Source organism: Talpa occidentalis, unplaced genomic scaffold, assembly GCF_014898055.3.
Source record: "Talpa occidentalis isolate TD23 unplaced genomic scaffold, MPIMG_talOcc4v2.1 talOcc4.15, whole genome shotgun sequence".
Classification (NCBI taxonomy): domain Eukaryota; kingdom Metazoa; phylum Chordata; class Mammalia; order Eulipotyphla; family Talpidae; genus Talpa; species Talpa occidentalis.
In genome coordinates this window covers 66,185,568-66,204,788 of record NW_023601543.1, presented here as the reverse complement: position 1 = coordinate 66,204,788, position 19,221 = coordinate 66,185,568, and the positions used below count along the sequence as shown (strand labels likewise).

Genomic DNA, 19,221 nt, shown 5'->3' with positions numbered 1-19,221 from the left:
TCATCATATCTTCATTATAGTATAGACAAGGAACGTCACTCAATTTTGTGACAGACAATATAAATAGCTATACTTCGCCTGAGGTTTCAATATACCCAATTCGGCCTAATTTATTTAATATCTCACTTTCTATTAAGGAGAAAACAATTTTTTTTAAATAAATTTTATTTTTATATTCCCCATACAATTGCGACCCCCCACCCCCCATTGAGTGTCTCTGGTTCATAGTTGTTTGTTGATTTTGATTTTTACTTTCTTATAGTTATTCTTTTTCCTGGTCCCTTATTTAAGTTTTCTAGATACCTGCTATGAGTGAGACCATCCGGTATTTTTCTTTTTCTTTTTGGCTTATTTCGCTGAGCATGATCCCTTCCAGCGCCATCCATGTTTCTGCAAATGGCATGTGTTTATCTTTTTTGATTGCTGAGTAATGTTCCATGGTATATATGTACCACATCTTCTTGATCCAGTCATCTATTTTTGGGCATTTGCGTTGTTTCCAAAGCTTAGCTATTGTAAACAGTGCTGCTGTAAACATCGGGGTGCAGGTGTTCTTTGGAATGGCTGTTTCTGTGTCCTTTGGGTAAATACCTAGGAGTGGAATTGCTGGATCATATGGAAGCTCTATGTTTAGTAGGTCAAGAAATGTCCACACAGCTCTCCATAGTGGTTGGACCAGTTTGCACTCCCACCAACAGTGCAGGAGAGTTCCTTTTAAGGAGAGAACAGTTATTATGAGGTACATTAGAATTTTTCCAAGACTTCCCATATCTTTTTTTTTCCTTGTAATCAACTACTTTACTATTTTAGAATTTCAATTTTCAGGGAAGTTTTTATACAGGCATTAATTAGAAGGTATAAAATACACAGAGCACCATGAAATAATAATTACTAGGAGTGATAATAGTAGATTTTAAGAGCAAATCTACTTTCCAGTCAAGACTGAGCTCAACCCTGTACTGACAGGATTAGATCTTTCTAGCTAAGCAGACCTTGAAACATTCAGATTTTTAAATCACTTAAAACTATGTTTATACAATTTGTTATTCAAAGTTAACCACAGTATTAAAGTACTTTTTGTTCTTTTAGCAGATGAAAGAAAATGTTGGTTTCACGTAAGTATGCTACTCATAATAAAGCTTAAAAGAATTCTAGCAAGTCACATAATCTTTTCCAGTCTGGACAGTTTTTTTTCCCTAAGCTATTTCCTTTTAAAACCTGCTAGATTTTTTTAGTTTTCCATTCCAAAGATATCTTCATTCATTATACCTTTCTTTTTTCCCCCAACCACACACATTTTACTTCACATACAGAATTGTTACCCTTATTATTTCCGTTAGTTTTAAATTTAAAACTCAGTTTTACGAACTGTTAAACCATTATCCCTTTAGATTGGAAGACTTACAAATAACATTTTTAGAATATATGCTCCCATTTTTCTAGGTGACATAAAACATTCTACTTAAATTCTTTAGTTTTCAGTAAGGCACCCAAACTAAACCTAAGTAAATTCAGTAATATAAAACTTTGTAAAGCCTTAATTTGGGAAACTTGGTGTTAACAGGATTGGATTATAAATGGAGTTATCCATGGTAAACTTTGACATTGCAGTTTTAGTTGCTGGGGATCCCCCATCCAACCAATCTGCAATTAGACTGGTAAAAGTCATTTTGCCCGAAATATTCCTTTCTTTGCTTTATTGTATGTATTTAACATGTTTCCTCTAAAACTTTAAGTTACCAGTAATCTCAGAGAGGCTATTATTGCTATAGGGAACTATTGCTTGTGTCGAAACCTTTACCTAAAAGGCAACTTTATCTGACCAGGAAACTTCAGACTTAAACAGCTCTGATGTTGGCTTGGAGAGGTGTTGGGTTCAGAGAGCAGGGTCCTGGGGTTACCTCTGAGAAAAGCTTCACTGGAGCCCCACTGTCAGCGGCACACAGCAAGTTTTCCACAAGACAGAGATTTGGGTTATAGCCCAAAAGGGCACGTTTATTAGGAAAAGGAGCGGCACCTGCAGTCCCCGGTGGGCAGGAGAGCTGCATTTTGAAAGGGGTGGGCATCAGCCACCTGCACGGTCCCAGCTGGGCAGCAGAGCTGGGTCTGGCCAGGGCAGAAATTGCACTGATAGTTTGGGAGGGGTGCATTCCTTTGTGGAATGATTATCTCTTGGTAAATTAATTACTTGTAGGGGCGACCAGTCTGATTGGTGTGGTAAGGACCCTTGATTCCCTACCAGGGCTCGCTCTCCATTTCCCCACGGCTAGCCTGTGCCTCAACATACTTTGTGTAGCTGTTGGGGTCTCAGGATTTTTCATTTCTGTCGCTGGTTTTAGGACTGTTAATCATCTGTACCTCCAGTATCTGGTCTTGTGATGCCTCCTTCCCACATTTTCTACTCTGCTCCATCGGTGGTCAGTAATCCTCTTTTGTTGTCTTTTAAAGAGGTATTTCAGGCAGCAAGGCCAGGGAGCTACATGAACAGGTTTTAGAAATTATGTGCTGAAGGGATGCCTGTGTAGAGCTTATACAGAATGATTAAATTCAGTAACAGAAACTCGTGTGTGAAGGATAAAGTGCAATACAATGAACAACGTTTTATCAAGTCTTAAACCTTTTCCCACTAAGAGCTTAACCAGTTGTTTAAAAAGGTGGCAGTGAGAGGGACTGAAGTTGTGTCTCAACAGATGTAGCATGTTACAGGATGGCCAGGAATATAGACACAGCATTTTGTTGTGATTATTGTGCAAATGTCTACCTGGACTCCAGTTAACATGTTCGCCCATTAATAGTCACGTTGACGGACAGAACGAGCAGCAAACCTGTCAGGGACGAATTTCAGCAAAGACAGACCATTTCTGGAGTGCTGTTGGGAGCAGATGGGCTCTCTGCTCACAGCAAAGAAGAGCTGTACATGCACCACCCACCAAGGGAGCCCGGACTCCTGGAGCAGGGCGGAGAGCCCCAAACCCAGCTGGAGGTTTGCTTGCTGCGAGTGCATAGTAGTGAGCCCAGAGAAAGGGATTAGCTCCCCGCTTTGTCAGGGACAGAGAGTCCTGGTCTCTCAGGGGAAAGTTGGGTGAGCTTATAAATTTAAATTAGGGATTACAGTCTGGTTTTACCTGAGAATGATGAATCCACAGTTCTGCTTCTTGCAATTTTGGGGCAGAGTGGGTGTTGGGAAGTATGGGTTTCAGAATCATGACACTTTCAAGTTTTCAGAAGCACCAGGAGAGTGGAAGTCTGTTAGAAGCAAATTTATGCAAAATAGTTAGATAATCAAAATGCCAGACTGAAGAGGACTAGAAATTAAATTACTGAAACATAATTTTGCTCTACCCTCACTTCAGTTTTACCAATTGACTAAGATTAACTGTAGTAACAAAACTGACTACTTCTAAGATTGACCCCCAGGAGTCTCCGATTGGGCCTTCTGTTAGCCCCTGCAGGCAGGGACCATGCCCAGTTTCTTTCTCATCAACGGTAGCTGAAAATACCTGTGTCTTTGGATAGGTTCCTCTCCTTGAGGTCCCAAAATGCACTTGGGGGGGGGGGTCCCTCCAGATCTCCCAAGGGAGTGACATTCATTACTCTTCCTGACAGACACAGACCCCTGACAGCAAGGCCCTGCTGTCTCTTCTAACACTCTGGAAACCAGAGTGCTTTCCGGAGTCCTCAGATTTCAAAGTCTTAAGTCACTTTACTGTAGAGAAAAAAGCAAATGTTCCAATTTACTCATTAAAAAATGTGATTTGCCGTTGTTGCTGATCATGGCCCAGTTCTAGGGGCAGCTTTCTGGAAGTAAAGGCAACATATTAAAGCTTCTTCTTTAGCCACACTAGGTAAGTCTCAATCTCCTGTTAGCAGTTTTCAGTCCAGTATGTCCATTCCATGACAAACCTGTATTTTCAGTACTGTTAGCTTCTTTCTGTGAATTTTCCTGACTACAAAGCTTAGTAGTAAGTAACCATGTTTAAAATCAGAGTGTAGAGCCTCCCCTGGTGGCGCAGCGGTTGAGCGCTGGGTTGTGAGGCTGCCCGCAGCCTCTGCAGCGTCAGCTCGATCCCCGGCCACCAGCGAGGGTCAATCCTACAAAAAAAAAAAAAAATAATAAAATTGGAGTGTAAAGTAAAGGAGTTGTGACCAGAATCTACATTAATTTCCTAAGGCCAGAAAGAGATTTTTTTGGAAGAGGCTTAGAGCCATGCCTCACATGACCTGATTTCTGAAATAACTTAAAGGCTAAAACCTAAGTTTGATACGCCCATTTAAGTTCTCCTCCAATATACTTTCATATCAAGGAGGTTTCCAACGAGATAGAGGCTAAAGTGCCTCCATGCTAGAATAAGTGTCCAATTTTAACCATCACCAAAGACCTCTAAGGGCCCAAACCTAGAATCATTTTTTACATTGCTCTCCAGAGGCCTTGTTCCTGCTGGAAATCAGGCCTCTTCCTGAGACAAAAGAACACCTTATTCATAGACGAGAGAGAGAGAGAGAGAGAGAGAGAGAGAGAGAGAGAGAGAGAGAGAGAGAGAGAGAGAGAGGGGGGGGGGAGGGGGAGGGGGAGGGAGGGAGGAGGAGGGAGGAGGGAGGAGGGAGAGAGAGAAGGGAGAGAGAGAAGGGAGAGAGAGAAGGAGAGAGAGAAGGGAGAGAGAGAAGGGAGAGAGAGGAGAGGGAGAGAGAGGAGAGAGAGAGAGAGAGAGAGAGAGAGGAGAGAGAGGAGAGAGAGAGAGAAGATTAAGGACTCTTATTTTGCATTTCACTCACATTAATTAGAAATCTCAGGTTTGGAATTTAGCTCTCAAAAGGCTGTATTTTCTGTCTCCATATCTTTTACCAAATTAAATGTAATGGGAAATAAAATTTTCACAGGTCCAATAAGCATCCTACATAGGTTACAAGTAAGACCAAAGCAATTTTACAGTTTTTACCCTAGAGTCTACAAGTGGCCTTTTTAAGAGCAGGAAAACATAGTGGGGGGCGAGGAGGCTCCCTTCCCCATGGGACAGACCAGAATAGTATCTCAAGGTGGAAGATAGGGGAAATCCAGTCCCCCACAGCTGGGAAGTGGCCGAGTCATACCAGTGATCTCCGCACGAGAGGAAAGGTCCAGGCAGCTGCTGCCGAGATCAAAGGAGCCGCGCGCGCACGCGCCACCCAAGGCGGTGTTCCTCACTTACTCCCCAGCATTTTTTCCTGACACTTGCCTGAGCTGCTGCAGAAGAGGTCTAGTTGGAAGATGGTGTTATAGCTTAGGGTGGCCCCGCCTCTTGGTTTTTTAATTTGTAGAGGTGCCAGGCTGAATTACAGTAAGAATCAAGGTCTTTTCACTCCAGGGGTGAGGCCTAGCCCATCCAATTGTTTTCAGAGACAGCCCAGAGGACAGTCCATAGAAATGGATTGCGCAGGGCCTCCCCGGTGGCGCAGCGGTTGAGCGCTGGGTTGCGAAGCTGCCCGCAGCCTCTGCAGCGCCGGTTCGATCCCCGGCTGCTCCCCAGCCACCAGAGGAGGGTCCCACATGGCGCACAGACCTCTCCTGCTGCCCGCTGCTCCCTCAGCAGTGTACTTCGGTCCTTCTGCCTGCTCTGCTCCCCGCTCTGGCTCTGGTGAATTCTCTCACCCTCCCGCGCTTCTAACTGTACCCAGTGCTTGTATGTATGTATGTATGTATATATCAATCAATAAATCTTTAAAAAAAAAATGGATTGAGCAGACCCCATAACAAATGAGAAAGAAAAGTGGAATCTGTCATGGACAGATTATCGTGGGGGCACCCATGGACATACCCCTCCCCTCCAGGGGAATAGTCCTATGACTGTGGGTGTCCCCACTTTAACTCACCTTGGGCTGGACATCCCCAGGCCACAACTTGCTACCTGCTCTGGCCATTCTCTCTTGTCTGTGGAAGGGGAAAATGTAAGAGGTTAGACCCGTTTAATTTACCCTCAGTCCATGTGGTGATCTTAATACTGGCTTGTGCGCACACCCTGTGGTATCTGATGAAATGATTTCAAAGACCAAACTCTGATTGTGCCACTTCAGGTTGCAGGGCTTCTGAGAGGAACTGTTCTGTCTTTAGAGTTTAAAGTTATGACAGATGTAACAGGAGTGCCTTGACCTTGAATGAAAGACTGGGCCCCCTGATCATCCGATGAGGTGGATCCCAAGGGAAGGAGGCTATGAAAGCACCGGTGGTGCAGGAAGGTACTCAAACGGCAGGGATGTATCAGGGAGGGGTCCCGGCCTTGGCTGTAGAAAGTCTGGGTGAGCTGCTGGTCGAGCAAAAGGAGAGGAAAAATGGATTTCCCAGGCAGAGGATTTGTTCACAGTGGCAAAGGAAAACGATAAGGGCTGCAGGACAGTCCACAACACGCTCCACTGCCGAAAAGCTCCCTGGAATGCCCCTACATGTGCACCGGCCAGATGCTGCCCTTAGGAAGACTGGGAGTATGTTTGTCTTGTGGGACCCAGGAATGGGAGCCTGACTGGCCACCAGAGCAAGGTAATGATGGGGTAGCCCCTGAGCAGCAATAACTGGGATAATAAACACATGTACAAGCTCCCCTCTGTGAGGTGCTGGCACGATGTAGTGCAGCAGCGAGGACGCTTGATAAAGCCAAAGGTCTCTGGAGGCTATAGTTGGCCCTTAAATGTCTGACTAACTAGAAGCCTGCCTCTTGGCCACAGCGTTGAAGATTCTAGCTAACGGGTCTCTTCCACAGGAGGACTGGGGGCTGCGTCTGACTCTGCGCACTGTGCTCTGCGGATGGGAGCTGGTTCAGACGTCTTCCTCCTTCAGTTACAGAGCCTTAGGCCTAAGTTTCACTAGTTGCCAGTGACCTCAAAGTGGATGGTAGGGGGCATCCCCACGGTACCCCTCCTCCTCCATACCCAAGGAGAGTACCTTTTTGTACTTCTGTATGCAAATATATACAAAACTGTGGGCCACAAGCACACATCCCACTTAAGTCAGGCAACCCAGCACTACGCTCCGGGCACGGGCCCCAGTACACAGGCTCCGAGGCAAGGGTCCACACCGCAAAACTGAGATGCTGGCAACCCTGGGTGAGAACAGCATCTTCTGGTGAGCTGGAGTGAGGGAGAGTACAGAAATGACACCCATGCGCTGTGGCCCAGGGCATTTTAGTGGGCCCCTAGCTGTGTGCCAGATTAGATGCTGCCTCTCGGGCTGATGCTTAAAATAAGCAAGCAGGTCTCCTTGCACATACGGCCTGACACGTCGCTGCCTCTGAACACGAGACCTTGAACAGTCATTTCTCGGTTCACTATACTCTTGTGCATGCTAGCTAGTGCCATTACCTTGGAAAGCTAGATGTTGTGGGGGCTCATCTCAGGTCCAGGTCTTAAAATCTGGGGTATCCAGTGTAGAGTTTTGAACCCCTCATGCCTCAGTGAGAGGCTGGGTTTTGATTTCTCCCAACATTGCACTGTCAGGGATGGAGTTTATGGCAAGATTGTCTCTGCTTACCTGCAATAATGTGGCCTTTTTCTCCTTCACCCGAAGTGTAAGTTCAACCAGTTTTGAGGTTTTTTCCAAAGGAAATTGTTCTATATGTATCGAGGTGAGTTCAGGAACTTCCTGTTGTCATCTTGAACCCTGGAAGAATTTTTAAACAGTCAAAATTTGAAATAGTGGGGCCTCCCCGGTGGTGCAGCGGTTGAGCGCTGGGTTGCAAAGCTGCCCGCAGCCTCTGCAGCGCCGGTTCAATCCCCGGCTGAGGGTCCCACATGGCGCGCAGACCTCTCCTGCCTCCCGCTGCTCCCCTCAGCAGTGTACTTCAGTCCTTCTGCCTGCTCTGCTCCCCGCTCTGGATCTGGTGAATTCTCTCACCCTCCCGCGCTTGTATAAATAAATAAATCTTTAAAAAAATATTGAAATAGTGGTCACTAGGGAGATTCTGGAAATTGAGATTCCTCCTATCAGCTCCTATACCAAGACAGCTACGAATTCCTCTATCCAGAATCTGAAACTTGAATCCAAACTAACAGTTTCCAAATAATTATGTCAAAGTTAAGGAGGTTTTACTTTTATGAAAGCTGTGTGACATGCTGTAAAGTAACATTTCAGAAGGAAACAACAAAAATGCATTCTCCATCACACCCCCCCAACTATCTTCTACTACTAGGAGAATGAATATTGTTGAATTGACCCCATACTCAGCAACTTCTCTACACCTTAGTGGTGGTTTTCAAGAAAAATATCCTACTTTTTCCCTTCAAGCTCCATCCATGTTGCTGCAAATTGCATGAGTTTATCTTTGATCGCTGAATAGTATTCCATGGTGTATATGTACCACATCTTCTTGATCCAGTCATCTAATTTTGGGCATTTGGGTTGATACCAAGCCTTAAACAGTGCTGCAATAAACATAGGGGTTCATATATTCTTTTGAATCAATGTTTTTGTGTTCTTTGGGTAGATCCCTAGGAGTGGAATTGCTGGGTCATATGGGAGCTCCATTTTTAGTAGACTGAGGAACCTCCACCCAGCTTTCCATAGTGGTTGGGCCAGTTTGCACTCCCACGAGCAGTTTAGGAGAGTTCCTTTTTCACCACATCATTGGCAACATTTGTAGTTGCTAGTTTTTTTTAATATGCCATTCTTGTGTAAGGTGGTATCTCATTGTGGGTTTGATTTGCATTTCCTCTTTGTATAAGTATCTTCTAAGTTCTTCTGCCCATTTTTTGACTGAATTGCAAACTTTGTTGAATCATGAGTTCTTTGTAGATCTTTGTGATCAGTCCCTTATCAGTTGTATGGAAAGGAAAAATTTTCTAATCAGTGGGATGTCTATTTGTTTTGGTTAATGTCTCTTTTGCTGTACAGAAGCTTTTTAATTTGATGTAGTCCCAGCTGTTTATCTTTTCCTTCACTTTCTTTGCTTTAGGTGATGAGTCTTTAAAGATATTACTGAGATGTCTGTCATGTAGTGTTTTTGCCTATATTTTCTTCCATATATTTTATGGATTCAGGTCTTATGTCTAATTCTTTGATCCATTTTGAGTTGTTTTTGTGCATGTTATGCTCAGTGAAATAAGTCAAAGAAGAAAACTACCAGATGGTTTCACTTATAGGAGGAATATAGGGGATCAAGGAAAAATATAACAATAAAAAATAGACAACTATATAAATCAGAGACATTCTGCAGGGGAGGGAAAGTAATCAAAACGAGGGTGGGAAGAGCACCCTATGGTGATGGTGCACGGGTGAACCAGTGGTGGAAATTCTATGGGGACTACACCTGAGAAAAGAAAGCAAATATTGTAAGAAAAAAGATTTTTAAAATACCCTACTTTTTGTATAGTACTTTACAATTTACAAATCTGTTTCCTCGGATGTTATATCTCCATATTCCTACCCTACTGAGAAAGGAATTGGCACAAAAATGTTAAGCTATTTTCCCTAGGATATCCCCCTTGATAAAGAATGTTAAATTTTTTGGACAAGCTCTTGCTGAATGTCGCAACTCGATCTCAACAAGGCAACATTTGGAGATAAGGGGGAAAAACGCAGACAAGAGACAAATCACAATCCTGTCATTCTTGTCCAAGGACAGGGATAAGCCAACGTCAGAGCTGACTATAAGTGCTTCTGGGCAATCCAAGTTCAAGGAATATCCCTACCTCCAAAATGTAAAGACAGGCTCTGAGCTGACTAACCACATTATAAAACATGCTGGGCTCTGCTTTTTTCCAGGTTATGAATAGAGTCCTTCAGGCCTTAAATCACTTGAATTCTATTTCAGAAATGGTAGTAAGAAAGTTCAAATCAGAAAAGCACAATTTTTTTTTAAGAAATAGCAACAAAAATCCCTCAATAAAACAAAATTCAGCTACTGGGATAAAGCATTTACCTCTTGGGGCTCTTCCCTGTGAAACAGTTCAAAACTCTGGAAGATCTAAAACTACTGAGAACTTGTTGCCATATTTTCTTTATCAAACAAATTTTCATTACCTTTTAAGCACCGCTTACCACCTTTTGGACTCAGTTGCTCTTTTGAATATATTTTACTTATTTCAGTAAGATAGAGGGATATTTAAATAGTTTACAAAAGACAAACTGGGTTTATCTATATGAATGATACTTATGTTAGTCTTGATTTCAAGTGATTTAATCTTATTCTCCATTTTAAAGGACAACTCTAGTTCAGTTGCAAAGAAACATGTCAGTATCACTTTAGTCATATCAATGTTATATTTAATCTACAAAATGAGCCAGCCACAATTTAACATGATTGGAAGATTAAATTTTCTTGGAAAGTGGCCAAACCAGTTTACAGTCTCTCCTGTGTCACCAAGACAGCTTGCTCAGATGCCTACCTCTTACGTTCAAATCACATCTCCAGCATTTACATGTTAAATAACCTTGGGTTTATTATTAACCTTTCTAACCTACATTATTATTAGATAAGGACTGGATTATTATGGATCAGATAAAAATCTTGTTTTTAATTCCATTTTTGCCTAAACTTTGTTTTCTTCTTGGTGGATGGAGCAAAATATTTGCACGTCATATACCCTATACTCTAAGGAGTTTAATATCCAAGATAAAGAATTCATACAACTCAACAAAAGAAATGCATGACCTCACTTATTAAAGTAAGAATGTCCTATATCAAAAAAGAACCACAACAAGGTGTTGGTATGGGGGGAAAAGGAACCATCATACATGGAAATCAGTGCAGACTCTATGGGAAGAAGTTACTATATGATACAGCAATTTCACTTCTAAGTAACCAAAGAATAAACTGCACGAATTCAAAAAGATAATATGCACCCCTATGTTCATTGCAGCATGACTGACAATAGCCTATTTGTGGAAACATTCTAAGTATTCACTGATAAGTGAAACTAACAACTGGTTCGTAGATAGACAAGTCATCACAGGAGACTATCCAGATTGTTGGTGCAGAGTTGTTATAATCTAGTGGATAAATTCGTGAGAGGTTAGAATCATACACTCTTCCAAGATTGAATAGACTACCAATTTCATTGTGTTACTTATAATTAATCAAAAGCCTCCCCACAAAATTCCATGACCAAAGGTTTCTATTGGTACCTGCCAACCCTTATCAAAGCATTCCAAAAAAATGGAAGAGAACTCTTTTGGACTCCTTTTAGGAATCCAGCATTACCCTGATACCGAAACCAGGCAGGCATGTCACAAGAAAATTACAAGGCAACATCCCTGATGAGTATAAATACAAAAACCCTATGAAAGATATTAGCAAACTGAATTCAAGAATACATTAAAAGGATCATATACCACAATGAAGTGGGATTTATTCCAGGGATGCAAGGATGGTTCAGCATCTGTGAATCAAATGTGATACATCATACTAACAAAGGATAACAATATTATAATCATCTCAATAGATGCAGAAAAAGCTTTTGAAAAATTCAATATGCAATTATGATAAAAAGCTCTCAACAAAGTATATATAGAGAGAATGGACCTCAGCATAACATCATATTCAACAGGGACTAATTGAAAGATTTTCCTCTAAGTTTAGGAACAAGACAAGGTGCCCACTAGTTTTGAAAGATTTAGACATAGCAGATAGACCAGAGCAAACGGAAGGTACTCAAATCAAAAGAAAACATAAGAGTCTCACTATTTACTGATGACATGTTATATACAGAAAAGCCCAATGATGCCACAAAAGAATGTTTAGAACTAATAAGTAAAGTTGCATGGAACAAAATCAATATAGAAATTGGCTCTGTTTCTATACACTAACAGTAAAGCATCAAAGAGAAATTAATCCCAGTCAATAGAACGTGTGTGTGCATATACATATAATGAAATACTCGGCCATAAAGAATGAAATCTTGCCATTTGCAACATGAATAGACCTTGAAGGAATTATGCTAAGTGAAATAAGTCACACAGAGAAAGAGAAACACTGTATATTTTCCCTTAGGTGTGGAATCTTAAAAACAACAAACTCATAGGTAACAAAAAGTAGAATAGTTATTGGAGGGAGGAGGGTCTTAGAGAGTGGGTAAGACAGGTAAACTGGGTCTAGAAGTACAAACATCATACATAATGCAGAGCAGAATTAAAAGTTGCCAAGAATGCATCTAAAGTGATTATCTTTGAGATGTGATTGTATATTTTCTCTTTAGATGTTTCTGTGTATTAAAATTGTATGTAACTATTACTCTATAATCGGAAGTATTTGATGTTTGCAGTCCTAAAAGGGACGATTATACAAAAAATTAATATAAAAAATTAAAAGCACGTGTATTGTCTTAAAAGTAAGCTTCATGAGTTTTTACCTGCGATTAAGTTTTTATTAGTGAAACAAATTTCATCATTTGACAATTTCAGGTTTTGGGCAATGTCCTACAAATAATGCTGTATACTTTAGGGTATACTTTTTCTACTCTTATTTTAATATTGAACTGAACTTTGCATATTTTCACCTGTATACTGCCTGTCATAAATCATACGGTTCTTCCAACACGCCCCAAATTCATCTTAGAAACACAGAACGCCAGAATAATGTGTACCATAGAAAAGATCTATTTCACAAGTAGAATATTCATGATTTTGGGTCATTGTTATGCCCACAATGTACCTTATGCTTAGTGTCGGTGACTGTAAAGCCAGCAGCATTAGTATCCAGAGTGTTACTCTGGACCAGCGTCATAGATTTATGTAAATGTCTTGCTCCCCTGGCACATCTGAGGTTAACAATCCCTGACCTAATCCAGCAACCTCTGTTTGCCCATCTGGATAATGACAACTCCCTTCCCCAACTCTACCTTTGCCAATTTGGATTAAATAATGTCAGTGACCTATAGTGCCTGCCAATAAATATAGAGAGAAGCAGTTTTTGGCTAAGTTTAGGCAGTGTAAACGGAGTCAGTAGCACCATGGTTGGGGCAGTCTTTGTACCAAAGTATCAGATAGATTCAGCAATCAATTTGAAGCAGAGACTTGATCTTGATATACAAAAATTACCATTAATTTATATGCCAGGAACCTCATTAGTACATGGTCTCATGTAGTGCCCAGGTAGCCTCTGTGGCTGGTTTGTGTAACTAAGGTGTCCAAGAGCAACTTGTCCAGGTTTCCTTTTTATTTTTTTTAATACTTCCCCCACAGACATTCAAGGCTGAGCTACTACATCACATGTCATCGGGGATTACAGTCTAGCTTTGCAAATCATTTTTTCACTAGCCAGACCTTCCTATTTTAGAGGCAGTGTGTACCTGCAGCACTTAGCCAACATCTGCACTAACTTTGGGAGGGAGAGATGTGGAGGGATGTAGGGGAGACCCCAGAGAGAACCATTAGAAAATGAGGTGTTGATCTGTCAAGTGTTTGAGTACTGAAAGCTACAGCCACCTAGAAAAGCAGATGTTGCTATGCTAGTAATGCTGTTTGGATACAATGAGTTGGACATGGAAAATAATAATTGAGATTCTAAGGGAAGAGGATTTAGTATAATTTGGAAGGGGAAATCTCTCAAGTTTTATTTTTCCCACTGATATTTCACAGCTAGAAAGGATAAAACTCTCCAAGTCTTGAAAAAGACTCTTGGCTCTGACAGCCCTTTTAGGGAGGATTCAGAGTATCATGTAATTTTAATGGAATTTCTTTGATGTTGATCAGACTAATTTTCAATGTATTTTATCTTCTCAGAAGGAGTTTTGGAACACCTACACTAAAGCGCAACAAGGAGAGAGTAACAGAGGAAGTGACTGGTTTCAGTTTTACCTTACCTTCCCACTCATCTTTGGCCTCTTCATTATCCTCCTTGTCATTTTCCTAATCTGGAGATGCTTCCTGAGAAACAAGACTCGCAGACAAACGGTGACTGAAGGCCATATTCCTTTCCCTCAGCACCTTAATATCATCACTCAGCCGCCCCCACCAGATGATGTATTTGACAGCAGTGGATTGTCGCCAGGCTTTCTGGAATATGTAGTCGGACGCTCAGATTCTGTCTCCACTCGCCTGTCTAACTGTGATCCCCCACCCACCTATGAGGAAGCCACTGGACAGGTGAGCCTGCACAGGAACGAAACAGAGCCTCACTTAGACCCCCCGCCAGAGTATGAGGACATCATCAACTCCAGCTCAGCCAGTGCCATTGCTATGGTGCCTGTGGTCACCACCATCAAATGAAGCTACATTTTTTTTTACTATAATCATTTTTAAATACTAATGAAAGAACTTTCTAGCACTTTACCACTACATAAATGTGCATTGACTCATTTTATTACTCTTACAGCATACCACTTCACATTTTCTGATTTGATTTTCATTAGTTTTGTTTCCTATTATAAAAACATTCACGCTCATTTTTGCTAATGGAAATATGTGTAGAAAAACATACTAGTGGAGGTCTTCATGTGCCACGAGGAGCTATACATGTGTGTATATATGTATATGCATATATGTGCAAGTGTCTTACAAAATATTAACTTCTGTCTGAATCATGTGTAAAGAGAACATTACTCACCAAAATTGGGGAGAAGGGCACCAACAATTTGTAGACTAGACAGCCAGCAACATGCTGTTGGATTTTGAAAATAAGATGAACTTGGGATGTTTTCTAACTCTTACTGGCTTTTATTAACCTTTTTCCTTCACCTACCTTCGAAGGGAAAAAAAATGTATGTAGTCGATCTCCATTTTAGAAACATCTCCGAGAGGAAAGGCACCTTAGCTTAGTGTGTGTGCCAAGACAACTGTTGGTCATTAGCGGCACCTGAGCTAGTTTTGGAGGGATCATGTTGACTGCCTCCCAATCCTCCCCCCCCAAAAAAAATTAAAATGTTTTGTGTGTTTGACGGTCTCATGCTCTTTGTATTAACAACTTAGTGGAGACGAATTTCTGGTAACAGTGTCTCCTGAAGCAGATCTGTGTGTCAATGGCAGGAAATAGATGTGAGCATGCCTTTGCTCACTGGGGACAATGACTTCTACAGTTTCATCGCCTGTTACTCTTGTCTACTCCCTCGCCTACCACCACAAAATCTTCAAGTACCTAAGAGTTTAGTTAAAGTTCTAAAAATTACTTTCTTAATGTTTTCATATAACCTGACGTCTTTGCCTCAAGATGATTAAGAGGCAATTTTCCATTCCATGAAGAACTGTGATTTTTATATTGCTCCCTAGTTGGTGGAAGAAAACTGCAGTCTGTGTTGTGCCAGGGGCACAGTAAATCTGGTTTTAACTTCACAAAGCCCGCATTTTTGTTGCTCTTTCATTTTGTGTTTTCATCGGATTTTCTTTTAACTACAGGATTTTTACTTTTCCCTTGGAGCAGAGGGAACAGACTGTGAATGAACTGCCAACATAAACTGGCTCAGAAAGAAAAAAAGGGACTTATGTAGTATGAAGTCCCCTTATATAGGCACGAGTGGCAAATTCATTACGTCTGTTCAGGGCAACGTCTGCACCACGCCCAAGTCTCCTGTGTGTTGGATAAAATGTTTGCTGAGGTAGAAGTGATGCTGACTGTAGGTGTTAACACCCTCTGCCTAGTCTCTGCTGACCCTCCCTTCAATCCCACCCTCAGGGAAGGGAAGGCTGGCAGGGAGAACAGTAAACTAGAAATCAGGTGGATTCTAGATCTCTTTCTATGACTTCTATGACGCATTTCCATTGTACTTTGGGAAGGACCATAGGCCACCCTCAAATTTCTCAACTCAAAAGTAGATCTTTGACCTGCCCTTTTCCATAGGCCCCCACTCCTCCCCCTGCCTCTGGGCTTAAAAAGGATCTCAGGAGATGGAATGTGTGAAACTAAGTTGTGAGCTGTGAAGGGCTATCTAGGGGTCCAGACATAGCAATGCTCTGACTGTGGTGAAGGGACAGCTTTCTGAGTCTGTTTCCCTAAAATGTATCAGTTTTCACATAGTAAGAAAAGGAGCAGACTCCAAGTGTGTGGGTGTTAGTTAAGCTCCTGACATTCCCTGGTCTGTATCACTGCTGTACCCACTTAAAGGCCACAGCCAGCTCAGCACAAACAGGATTAAGCAAATATCAAAAAGGAACTGAGACGTGTGTTAACAGATTTTGTAGCTTTCGCAGACTAAAAATGAAAAAATCTTGAGCCTGATCTGATCTCAGCAGAAAAGAGTGTTGTTTTGAATTTGACCATAAGTATTTGGTGATCTCTGGCTTTTAAAGTTGAAAGTGGGGGCGGGGCCTCCTTGGTGGCACAAGGATTAAGACGCAACCTCTGAAGCTATCTTCAGCCTCTGCAGCATGAGTTTGATTCCTGGCCAGCCAGGGAGCTACCCACATGGCATGGCAGACCTCTCCGACTTGCCCGCTGCTCCCCTCAGCAGTGTACTTCGGTCAATCTGCCCGTTCTGTTCCCCACTCTGTCTCTGGTGAATCCTCTTACCCCTCCCCCCACACCTCTGGCCTGTACCCCAGCTCTTGTATGCCTAAATAAATCTTTAAAAAAAGAAAATTCTAAGTGGGAGTATTTGATCCAGTGGTGGATATGTGTGTGTGTTGGTTTTGAGGGTTTAAGTGAAAAATAAGACTCCTTTTGTGTAGCCTTATGTGGTCACTAATATCAGGCCTTAGACTAGACCAGCAGTTTTCAGAGTGGTCCCTGGGCCCCCTGGAGTCCTTGAGAAACTTTCAGGGGATCTGTGAGATAAATCATGTTTGTGTTATTAAGAAAATAGCCTTTTTTCTTTTTCACGCTCTCAAAAATAGTTAAAAATATAAATGCCTGCTTCTCACAAATCTTTTTTTAGAAAATATGGATATTTTCTTTATAATGTTATTTGTGTTAGCATGTAATGGACATTTAAATTTTTAAATATTTTAAACTTTTTCTGTTTTATTATTTAATATGGCAAATACTGATAGACAGAATCTATGCATGAACAAAAAGCCCACTGGCATCCATATCCCAAATACATTCTCAGAGTGTAAAGGGTTCTGGAGGTGCAAAGGATAGAGAAAAGGGCAGGAGCTTATGTTACTAGGTATCTACAACTTGGTTTTACATTTTAAGCACCTCATACTGGAGTTAGTACTGCCGCTTACAAACCAATTACTGTGTCAAAATGAGTGTCAAACCTTGAGGCAAAAGCCAAATGCTTAAACTGATCAGTGACTATGGTTTTTTTTTTTTTTTTTTTGGCTGTTGGTCAAAGAAGATAACCCTACACTTCTTAAGGATAAGTGGTATCAGTCAGAGGCACCCCCACAATGACAAGATAAATTCCATTCCCTTCAAGAAACAGTCTCTTAGTTTGGTTGGCTTGATTTGGTTTGGATTTTACATTTTTAAAAAGCCCATTTGCTATCCCATCTGACTTTATAAGCTGAGTTTCTTAACATGTGTTATAATTACAGGGGTGTGTCTGGAATAATATCAATATATATTTTTATGTGTTTGCCTTATCTGATTGATATTCACCTTTGATCATTTCTAATAAAGGCTTATTTTTGCAGCATATATGCAGTATCTTTCTTAAGCAATGACTAAACTGAATCAACCAGTTTGCATTTTAATGAAGAAATGGGTTCAAGGGCCTTCCAGTGGAATGTTTTCCAAACCCTCACAGGAAGTGCTTGAGTCTGGAACCTTAGAACTGTCACTTTCCGCCTCCCTACTTTGAATGTCACAATGAATCCTATCTGCTTAAAGTAAATTAAAGGATCTCCTTTTGTCCTATTAGTACCAATGCTGTGTTTCATTGTTATGATGACTTCAAGACTAATCTGATACCAGAACTGTGGAGGTGGCTTTAATTTGGTTCTGTGTAAATAGCATGTATTTTATTATGTCACATTTTAAAATTGTTTACATTAAATTATGGTATTTAACTGTTTTTATGTTTATACTAGGTAAGGTTTTTCTTATGTGTCTGTGGTTTTGGTATGCTAAATAAAGCTATTTTTAAACCCAAGAGATTCTTCTGCCATATATTAGTTATATCATCAGTAGATGGTAAACATACTACATAAGCTCTGTTCATTGTGGTTTTGACAAGGTAGATACGTTTCTCTTATGAATTCAGGGAATGTTGCTCGACAAATTACCTGGTGAAACTCTCAAAGTGTTCTCAGCATAAAAAGGAACTTTCCATATGGCTTTTGAATTATGCACGCATGATCAAATGGGAATACTTGCTCCAAAGGGACAGATCGAGCTCCCTGCTGTAATGTTGTTTTGTGAAGTCCTGAGGGTACCAAATACCAAGGAACTGGTTTTTCCCCCCTTAGCAGAACAGCTTCTATTTGCCATTTGAGAAGATGAGAAAGAAAAGCACCAGGTGTAAACTGTTGTGACTGTTGTGACCACAGGGCATCTTCCTAAGCATAGCTACCTTGAAGACCAGAGGCTAATACAGCCTGTCGTTAACCAAACAAATGCAAAGTGCCTACCTTGTGTAAAGCACCAAGCAGGTTAGAAAGTGATGGTACCTATAGCCCTTGTCCCTGGGGATTCTGCAATCTGCTTAAGACTGGAATACCCTTCCAAAATTAGAAACTTGTCCTAATTTTGTGTAACCCAAGGGTCCACCTCCAGCTCACAGTGACTCTTTTTGCTTGAAATCCCTTGGTGTTTACCAACAGTCCTTTTTATCACACAGTCCTGTATATCAGTTTGTTTTATGTTTTCAACAATGGAAACTTTCAAAAAATTTTTCATAAAACTCATTAGAGATGAAGACTATCGTGGCGGACTACAGAAGGGAAAGCTTAGAACCTGACCATCTGTGACCTTCCTTGTCAATCCTCCTTATTTCAGGTCAGAAGTCACCGTTCAAACACTGGAATTCTATAAACATGATTGGAAAAGCACTGTTATTTATTGGGTCGTCAGAAAAGCCATGACTTACTTTTTCTCTGTTTTTCAAGCAAAAATGTGTCATGACTTCTGACAACCCGGTAATATCCACTGATGTCTAATTTATAGTTCCTCATCTTCACGCACACACAATCCACAGACTCTGCTCTACTAAAACTACATGGAGTTCAAATGTTCTTTTTGGTCCAGTGCCTAATTCACAAGGATGCTGCACTGGCCACCAGTATACACCATATAAAGATTTTGTTGGAAGAGAGAACCACGGAAAGTTAATGCTTCTAATTCTTGGTTTACATTCTCTCCATCATCGCCACACTTTATGCGACATTTTCAATACTCAGTCCTTTTGCATCTGTGCAAAATGACGTTTTTAATATATTCATATTGA

The 19,221-nt window shown here is 41.1% G+C and overlaps 1 protein-coding gene across 3 annotated transcripts in view; it reads left to right on the top strand.

Moving 5' to 3' along the window:
• The window catches only part of PRRG1 (proline rich and Gla domain 1), a 189,258-nt gene extending 171,323 nt beyond the window's left edge, over window positions 1–17,935 (top strand). For all 3 annotated transcript variants that reach the window (XM_037512544.2, XM_054695787.1, XM_054695788.1), the window contains one exon: window positions 13,682–17,935. In XM_037512544.2, the coding sequence (XP_037368441.1) occupies window positions 13,682–14,167 (486 nt within the window). In that variant the 3' untranslated portion in view covers window positions 14,168–17,935. The remainder of the gene's footprint in view (window positions 1–13,681) is intronic.
• Window positions 17,936–19,221: the final 1,286 nt, after the last annotated feature.